The sequence below is a fragment of the Engraulis encrasicolus genome, chromosome 12 (assembly GCF_034702125.1).
Source record: "Engraulis encrasicolus isolate BLACKSEA-1 chromosome 12, IST_EnEncr_1.0, whole genome shotgun sequence".
NCBI lineage: Eukaryota > Metazoa > Chordata > Actinopteri > Clupeiformes > Engraulidae > Engraulis > Engraulis encrasicolus.
The window spans coordinates 32,426,086-32,436,085 of NC_085868.1; the positions used below are offsets into that span (position 1 = coordinate 32,426,086).

Here is a 10,000-nt window from a genome sequence, read left to right on the forward strand (position 1 = left end):
CTAAGAGTGTGAGAAATGACCTGGTGTCAGTCAAACGCACAGCTTAGTGAGAGCGCGTATGTTTTATATTAGAAGTCTCCAAGGACCTGGGTGTATTTTCAGATGCCTTTTATCACACAGAAGCCTGCCTTGACAGGTGTGCCTACCCTTTCATTTTCTCCCCTCCCCTCCCTCTTAATTTCCCCCTAACAGATCACCATTTTTTTCCTGTCTTTTTTCTCTTTTTCTCTCCTGAGCATGTTTCTTTTTTTGTTCTGATGTGAAGCGTTCTCCCCCACCCACAAACCCACCAGGGGCCGAGCTTGGGTGGCAGGGGGGGGCGGTTGGGGTGATGCAGATTGCTGCTGGCAGAGCCCTCTTATATGGTTGATGGTTGCCCTATTAGTGTAATCTTGGCAGGCAGTATGGAGGGCCTTGTCAGTATTTTGCCCTGGGGCCCTCTGTGCAGTTGTTCCGCCACTGCCAACCACCCACTCACTTCCTCGCTCTCTTCCTCTCCTGGCACAGGGGAACGTGACGTTCCATTGTTCCGAGTCTCCACCACTGTCCGTCACGTTCCCCAGCGGCAACAGCTTCCTGACGGTTCCCGCCGACCTCGGAACGGAGAGCTTCTCGGTGCGCCTGCAGCTACGCACCTGGAACCGGGACGGCATCATCGTCATTGCCCCGTTGGCGTGGGAACCGCAACAGAGGCTGTACCTGCGCCTCTCTTTGGAGATCCAGGGGGGCCGAGTTCTGCTGTCCATCGATAGTCTGGACGACCCCCCCACAATCATGTACTCAGGTGAGTGTTGATCTTGACCGACCCACCCCCACACCACCCCATCCAACCCATACTTAGGGTCATCGGGTAAATGGGACTGCAACCTTGGTTACACGTATGCAAATGTTTAAAAAATATATATACATGTATATTCATTGCACAGGGAGTCAGATTCAGTTTTTTATATACTTATGAATATCAAATATTTTTTATAGTTGTGGGGTAGTGGGGTGTCTGTTGGAGATGGGCCCATAAGGCCGAGCATTTGGTGCTACACCCCTGCAGGTGAGGCCTGAGAAAGGATCAAGAAAAAAAAATCTGCACAATGTAAAATCTCCTTGCTGTGATATATTTGGTGAAACTCAGCACAACGTTGCAACCTAAGGTAACAAAGCTCTTTATCAGGTCACACAGTTCAGGTGAGGCCATGAGAAACCCAGCCAATAAAACCAAATTAATTACTGGCATACATTTCAAGATTCAAGATTGAAGATTCTTTTAACTGGTCCTGAAGGATATTTGTCTTGGACATACATTTTTAGGAAAACACTTTTGTCACAGTGGCGACTTTGTAGGATCATGGAGTTGTAAATGCACTCAAGCATGATTTAAAAGTCAGTCGTAAAAGTTTAGCACGGTCGACAAGATTTTCTATTACTGTCAATAAATGTTAATAACTTAACATATAAAATGTCATGATATTAAAAGCACAGTGGATATAGTACTGTGTAGTGCTATAAATAAGGATGGCGACTAGCATGGTGAAAGACATTGAACCTCATTAAATTGAAAAATATGTAGGCCTACTGTAATCCCCAGTATTCTTTAATATGATACACAATTTATTTAATGTATACCATACCACACACATGAAATTCATACCATACAATTTATTAGAATGAATAAACATGAATACTTAATGCATACGATGCTATAATGTGTCAGTGAAATGACCACATATCCAGCAGGAACGTGCCTTCCCTATCGTCTAAGAATTAGCTGTACAATATATGACCCAACATAGTTTATGGAATAGTACTTGAATATGCATGAATACATAGATAACACTCTACTAAATATGTGTGAAATGCAACAATTTCCATCCTACGTGTATATTGCATGTCCCTGATAGACTGCTGTAATCTTGCATGAATTGTGCTATGCAAATGCAGTATGTATACTGTAGTATGTTGAAAAGGTAAGGTAAAAGGTAGGCTTAAAATTCCTCTAGCCAATATACAGCAAATATACAGTGTTAATATACTTAAATAAAGTTGACATTAACCCCATTGTAGGTAATATTTGGTCCCACTCAAAAGTAGTACTCTTTGGTCAGTGTAACATTTTCAGAATTAATTTCTACTCACTATTATGTTAATATTCAGAGACAGTTGTAGCGTTGAAATGACACTGACCAACTGCAGAGATATCCACAGACTTTTGACTCCACTGTAATTTGACTCTCCAGAATGTTGTAAATGTAAATACTCTTTATGGATTCATAAGTTTACTCTGGAATATTGACACCCAGTTGTCTGTTTAGAAGCATCTCTTGCCCAAGACCTTATTTCCGTAAAGTCACAGTCAGTGGATGCCGTGTGTGGTCTCTTGACATCTCCCAGAACAGAAAATGATCCCACAAGAGGTTCAAAGCGTTGCCTTTTGTTAAATAATATAGTATCTTTTGGAGAACGTGTTCAGCCTTCATAAACGCCCACAGAGAGAGAGAGAGAGAGAGAGAGAGAGAGAGAGAGAGAGAGAGAGAGAGAGAGAGAGAGAGAGAGAGAGAGAGAGAGAGAATATGAACAAAATACAGATACCACTCTCTCACACTATCTACTACAATTGAATGGGACTTGGGTTATTATGTCTATCGTGGATATATTATATACACTACACCCCCAGTGTTGCCGGATTGGGCTGTTTACCGCCCAATTGGGCTGCTTAGGATCGCCGCGTGCGGGTAAAAATGGCATTTAGCAGAAAAACCCGCCCAATTTTTGCCATAGAAATCAATAGAATTGGGCGGGATTTAGTGCTTCCATGCGGGTTTTGAGCATTTTTTGGGCTGGAAATCATCAGCCTCATCTGGCAACCCTGTACACCCCCCAACTTTCAATGGTCTCTGTTGTGTCATCTCCCAGAGCAGACAGTGAGTGACGGCCAGTGGCACTCGGTGCGGGTGGAGATGAAGGGAGGCCAGGTGTCCCTGACCATCGACACCCAGAGACCTGCCATCGCCCAGACCAGGCACCGTGTCGCCAGCCCCAAGAGGCCGTCTGTCCTGTCATTCGGGGGTAAGCCTGCCTTTTGCTCTGTGTACACATGGCCGGACTAGCCATCTGGCATAGCGGCCATTTCCCAGTGGGCCCCACACCCTTGTGGGCCCCTATTTTCAGAAGTGTAAAAAATATATATATATATACCTGTATGTATAAAGGGGAGGGGGGGCTGCTTTAATCCAAAATTGCCTGGCCCCTATTTCTCCCCCAGTCCAGCCCTGTGTGTACACATGGCATTTCGACATTGCTGACACCAGTTTACATTGCTGCTGACACCAATACTCCTGTCATTCGGGGGGTAAGGCTGGAATGCCTTGGTTCTGCCTTTGCACTGTGTCTGAGTACACATGGCATGTCCACATTGCTGACACCAATAGCTGTGTGTCATTCAGGGGCCAGGTTAGCCAGCCTGGATAGGCTTTTGCTCTGTTCACATCATGTCTGTCAAGACCAAGGTGACGTGTTTTACAAGTAAGAAGTAGAGCTCTCACCTTTGTTGTAATATGAAGTGTTTTTAATGTTCAAGGTTTAAGAATAGATTACCTTTGCTCTGTACACAATAGATGCATGTTTACAATATGGCTGAAACCAACAACTCAGTCAGGGTAATGTATTTTACAGAATTGCAAGGGGTAAAGATGCTGTAAAGGAAATTGTGTTACCTAAGATAAGGGTAAGTTAAGGGTGAGACTGGTCTGCCTTTGCTTGGTATACAGCATGTCTACATGGCTGACACAATTATGTCTCACTCAGGGCGATGCATTTTTACAGCATTGCAAGGGCTAGGGTCCAACGATTTGTTGTTTTGTTGTTGTTTTTGTCGTTTTATTGGGCTTGGCTTTCGAAATCTGGCTTTGGAAAGCTTTTAAAACTATTTGTACTTGCAGGTGCTGGGAATTCATGGCTGATTAGTCATAAATAGTTCCATTGCCTCCATAATGGATGTGCTGTTCTCCCTCCGCTTTATTTATTTTTCTGTCTCTTTGCCAGCGGGTCCAACTCCAAAAAAACACTTTTGGCATTTTTCACAAGGCTTTACTAGAGAGGGCTGGCCCATGATGTTTTCCAACAAAATAGAATGGCAGGGTCAGATTTTTTTGATTTTTTAAATGCATTTCCCTTTTTTGTTTTCGTTGTATGAAAAATGTTTGCTCCTTGCTAGTAAGCTTTGGATGTACTTACTTCACAAAAACAATCCACGAATCCAACAATCAAAGCAATCCATTCATTCAATTCCCTATTAACAGATAGATACCCATAAAGGTTTGTGTTGTTGTTGTTGATGATTTCTGAGTCTAAAATGATTAAACAACGAAATAAAATATTCTCTCTCTCTCTCTCTCTCTCTCTCTCTCTCTCTCTTCTCTCTCTCTCTCTCTCTCTCTCTCTTCTCTCTCTCTCTCTCTCTCTCTCTTTCTCTCTCTCTCTCTCTCTCTCTCTCTCTCTCTCTCTCTCCTTTGTATTTTTGATGCACAAAAGTTGTGAAGTGGCAGTGCTTAGCTTCCTAAGAACTCCCTTGTCAGTTGGTAGAGAACACTTTGAAAAAAAGAAAAGAAACCTCCTAATATATTCCATTTCGCAATCCTCTTGAATTGTCAAAGTTTGAGTCATTGCTTTAGAACTCCTCCCCCATCATCTTTCAATTCTATCGCAGAAAAGTCTTTTGTAATCTTGCTACACTTTACAGTTCACAGACTTACCTGAATCTGTCTCCCAGCCCCTACCCCCACCCCCCCCCCCCCTTTTCTCGTTAGAGAGTCAACATGGTCCTTTCGTTAATGCTCCCATTCAAAGAGCTTCTGGGAGATTAATTTACCAAATACCTACATGATGAACGAAGGTGCATGTAAGGGTAAAAATGTAATTACAGCTGAGAAAGACATACATGCCTCTCTGCGCCATTTTCTGTAATCGCTGGCCTAAACCTTCAACGCGAGAGAAAAAAAAGCAAAGGCTTTTTAAATCCTCCAATTCAGACAGCTGTCTTAAGAGACAAGACAATTCCGCTAAGATGTTCTAAGCGGCTTTGTGCCACGTTTTCCAGCAGAATTTGATTTTAGGGGAGTCAGGGCTGTTGCTTAAAATCTTGTTTGCTTCAAGGGTCTATTAATTTATTTTCCTCCTTTACTTGTTGTGTCATTCAAGGATGTGTCACGTCCCTAGCCAACCTGGTGTGCGACAGTGGTGCTTTGGGATTCCAGGGCTGCATGCGCCTTATGTTCGCAAACAATTATCCTGTCAACCTCCTCCACGTGCAACAAAAGACGCTGGGAAACTACAGCCAGCTGGATTTTGATGTCTGCAGCATACGGGACAGGTGAGGAAAGTTCAAACTCGACCGATGTAACAGCAGTGGCAGAACCAGACATTTATTTTGGGGGGAGCAATGGGGTAGCCACATGAATTTCACAGGGGCATGCTCTTACACAAAAAAACACTCAAACACTATAGAATAGATGAAGAGAATGATTTTCTCGGGTTCTTATAATCGGTTTCCGATTGTCATCTATGGGTTAAAGAAGGGCTTTGGGCAGATACATATTTTGTAGATTTGTGTTCATATAAATCAAGACTTCTGTTTAATTCTGGCAGGATTTTATTCTTAAAGGGACACTGTGTGAGATTTGTAGTTGTTTATTTCCAGAATTCATGCTGCCCATTCACTAATGCTACCTTTTTCATGAATACTTACCACCACCATGAAATTCTAAGTATTCATTATGACTGGAAAAATTGCACTTTTCATACATGAAAAGGGGGATCTTCTCCATGGTCCGCCATTTTGAACTTCCAGAAATAGCCATTTTTAGCTGCAAAAATGACTGTACTTGGGCCATACTAGAACTTTTTGTTTATTACTTAGTACACGTCAGAGGCGATTCCTCTTTGAGTACAAGGGAGGCGCCGCCTCCTGTCCAAAATCACGGAGAATAGTATGTAAACTAATGCTTTACACAACTTAATAACATTGCTATTTCAGACCCAGCTCCATAGAAAATGCATGTGCTCAACTTTGAGATGAAACCATCTGTTATAAGATCCCGAGGCGCGCACGAGTTTTTTTTTTTTTTTTCTTCCGCTCATGACAACGCAAGCGAGTCGAGTCTCAATGGACTTCAATGGCATGTGGGATTGTACGATTTTTCAATGGCAAAATGCTAAACGGTCATTGGCTATTGCCGTGAAATTTTTTTTGATTTTGAGACTGAGCCTCACTGGGAGAGGGAGTGAAGAGAGAGGAGAGGGGGGAGGGACCCGGAGACTGGAGCTCCGACTTGTGATTGGGTGAACCCCGTGTCAGTAGGCTACAGTAGTTGATTTCATTTCGAAATGCGGATATGTTATTAATTTGACTGAGAAGTTTCGTCGTGGTAACCAGTGGGGAAGCTATTCATTGCGGTGTACTCCAGTTTTGTGTACATATTCTTGTAAACCTAGTGACACTAGTGTTGCGAATAAAGTCTTAATAGTGGCATGTCCTTATCCTTTTTAATCTCCCAATTCAAAAGTTGAAGTTGCCTACTTTTCGTTAGGGCTAGCTTGGAAGAAAGCTAGAGAGCTATGCAAAATGCCAAGCATTGTGGATTAAATTCTGGCGAATTCCAGGAGAAAATGAATATCAAGGAGCAGAGCAGAGCACTGCCTAATATTGACTTGGTGAAAAAGGTAGGGAAGAACAACCGTTTCTTTTGAGCTTTCGTGGTGTCTTATCAACTGGTTAACTGCCAAGTCCCGTGAGTGGCGAGTCCTTGTTTCCTACTGTGTTGGCAATGTCTGGTAAATAATTAAAGATTTTGCGACCTCTAGTGGTAAATTAAGCCGGTTGCACCCAGTGATGACAAAGACAACGAAGGCAAACTAAATCACATCATTATGTGGCGGAGGTAGGCCTAATGATAATAATAATAATAATAATAATAATAAAAACATTTCCCTATGAATAGGCTACAAGGGGGATAATGATTAATGATTAACAAATTTGTTTCAACAAGAGTCCTTTAGTGTGTGAGGCCATATGTGGCTCAGGACCAATGTAAGATGTGTGTCAAAATTCCCCCCCCACCTTTATTTTTGCGTTCTGGACATATTGTAATTGAACAGCCTCCCCTGTTTGACAGACTACCAGCCGCCACTGGTACACGTTCATGTAAAGATCAAATTTGGCAACAGGCAGCCCAGTTCCAATGAGCAGCACAGTTGCAGTACCTTTTTTGACCATTTCCTGCACAGTGTCCCTTTAAGACGTTCTTTTGAGTATTTTTGGGTTGGTAATTGGGTTGGTCACATTTGGCAACCCTAACACCCGCTGTGCACCCTATAACTGCACCCTTAAGTTTTAGGTCTCCTATTATGTCAAACAGCAATTCGTTATTTTTTTGTGATTTGACTGTGATTTGACCCTCAGAAACCCATTGCATTGCAAATGGCAAGATTTACAAAGAATATAGTGCCTTACATTGACTGAACTTAACTCAAATTACATATCCCAACACCACACAGTCATTTCCGGAGAGAAAATAGTAATATAGAAAATATCACATTTCAAGTAAAACATGGCCATTTTTGTATACTGCTAGCTGCCTTTTCTGAATACATTTTAACCATTGTAGAAGTAATTTTTTAATATGTAGATGTACTAGAAATGTGGGAAACATACGTTTTTGAGAAAAGTGATATGAAGGGCTGCTCTTATTTGGAAGGAAAATGCCTAATACCTGGGTGCTAAGCCATTGGGATACACAGACAGTTGTGTTAACCTGTAGGCTATCTGTGTTTGTGTATACGAGAATCATATAGTGATTTGAGATGATAAAGATAAGTGTTTCACTGAAGCCCTATATTGCAGATTTTCAACGTTTCTACAGAATTCTCAGAAATGAACTTAAAAGTTTCTGCATCAAAGACGTAAAACTAGATTGAAAGGAAATGAATGCTTAGGTGTCTGAGAGTTAATCAAATTATTTTCTGCCATCTGTGTTTTTATGTGATTTCAAATTTCCCATCAATAATTTAAGCCTAAACTCAGACTGGCCATTAAAGAGTTACTTCCATACTAAAATAAATAAATGATTAAAATAGTCACTGTAATGTTGTAATGCTGCCAACAGCTTGCTACAATTCACACAATGCTATCAAAGGTGCTGTACGGACATTCTTTTAAAATCATTAGCATCTAGTCTATTCCAAAACAAAGACAGCAATTAGCATATGCCAGTGAATATTTGGACTTTAGACATGAGGTTTGAGTTGAATTCAAAGGAATTAATATTTACCACCAAAAACGAATCTATTTATTTATCACATGGGCAATAGAGCATTATAGTACTGAAAAATCTTAAATGGCAGACAGCTAACTTTTCAAAAGGAAAACGAAATGAATCTGGACTGAAATAAGCAGTTTTTTTCTCTAATGCTTTTCTTCTTCAGGATGGAAAAGCACACATCTGCTTCTATGTCACATTGCCGTCAGACCGTACAACACAGAGAGTTCCTATGCATACCACTAGACAGAGGGCATTCTAAGCTTTCGAATGGTACCCCATATGCCCAAATTCACGAGGGTGGTGTGTACACAAACTTGCATCAAAATGTGTGTGGGGAAAATGGTTAATCCTTGCTATGCGCTTCGTGTAACGTGAGTGGGCGGGGCTACTGTCCATTTTCTGGGGGAGCACTTGGGGTAGCCAATCAGATTTCAGGGGGGTCAAATGCTACCCTAGCCACCCCTGTAGCTCCGCCCCTGTGTAACAGTGAGCTATAATATATATAATTTTAAATAATTGTATTTGTATAGCACTATATCATACAGGGCATGCAGCTCAAAGTGCTTAACAAATGAAAAAAAACAATGTTAAAGATGGAGTTAAAAAGAGAAGTAGAAAGGAGAGACAGAAACAAGAGAGAATAGCAAGAAGACAAAAGAAGAAGACATAGATAGAGATTGTAGAGGCATAAGGTCCACATAGGTTGGGCCCAGGATTCTTAGAGGCATAAGGTCCACAGTGGTTGGGTCCAGGATAAGTGATAGATAGTCACACTGAATTTGGGCGCTCAGATGTGGCCCCTGGTGGCAACAGGGGTGAGGAAAAACCTTTTTCACTTCATTAGCTCCTTTTTTTCTCACTCACACTCAACCAACCCCGTAACAGCAGCCTATTTCCACCCCAAATCATCTGTTCTGAGTTTTCTGTTCTGAGACTGAAATCACTTTTTTCTAACTGTGAGTGTGTTAGTGATTGAATGAACCAGATGTGCTATGGTAATGGTATAGAAAACAATGGTAATCAGAGGTCCATTTGTAAACGGATTTGTGATCAGGTTTAATCAGAGGTCCATTTTTTAAATAGATTTGTAATCAGGTTTGCTGTCAATCCACTTCAACATACATTGCAGAATGGAAGCAGAAAGACGATATGGTTGACCTGATTTTCACTGAAAACCTGGGGGTATTCCAGGTCATATTAACCTGGAGCCTGTGGTAAACCACCTGAAAAAGTGCCTAGAATCACCCTTTTATTGTCTAATGATGCCTACAGGGTATCTATTCACAGTTTACCCACCATCTCTAATTTAACTTTATCAGGTTTAGCATTATATTCTTGTAATGCCCCCCATATCAACTCAGTGACTCTATGAATGTGTCTCATACCTTAGTGACTGAACTAGCTATGTGTTATATATTGTATCGTTAACGTGAAGGTGCATTGTGTAGGATGGTGGCCAGAGTAGGTATTGCAACTCAGCAGCTCATTGAAACTGTGCTGCCCATTGTCAAATTTGATCTTTTCATTAATATTTACAAAAGAATACATTAATATTTACTACTAGCAAAGTACAATACATTTTACAGCTAAAAATATCTATTTCTGGAAATGGCAGACTTGGAGAAGATCCACCTTTTCATGTTTGAACAATGCAATTTTCCCAGTAATGAATACTTAGAATTTGATGGTGG

At 41.3% G+C, this 10,000-nt stretch overlaps 1 protein-coding gene across 1 annotated transcript in view; it reads left to right on the plus strand.

Moving 5' to 3' along the window:
- cntnap5l (contactin associated protein family member 5 like) overlaps nt 1–10,000 on the plus strand; it is a 168,223-nt gene that overhangs the window by 88,006 nt on the left and 70,217 nt on the right. Inside the window, exons 8-10 of the mRNA XM_063211883.1 lie at nt 508–784; nt 2,908–3,060; nt 5,191–5,362. Of these exons, the coding sequence (XP_063067953.1) occupies nt 508–784; nt 2,908–3,060; nt 5,191–5,362 (602 nt within the window). The remainder of the gene's footprint in view (nt 1–507; nt 785–2,907; nt 3,061–5,190; nt 5,363–10,000) is intronic.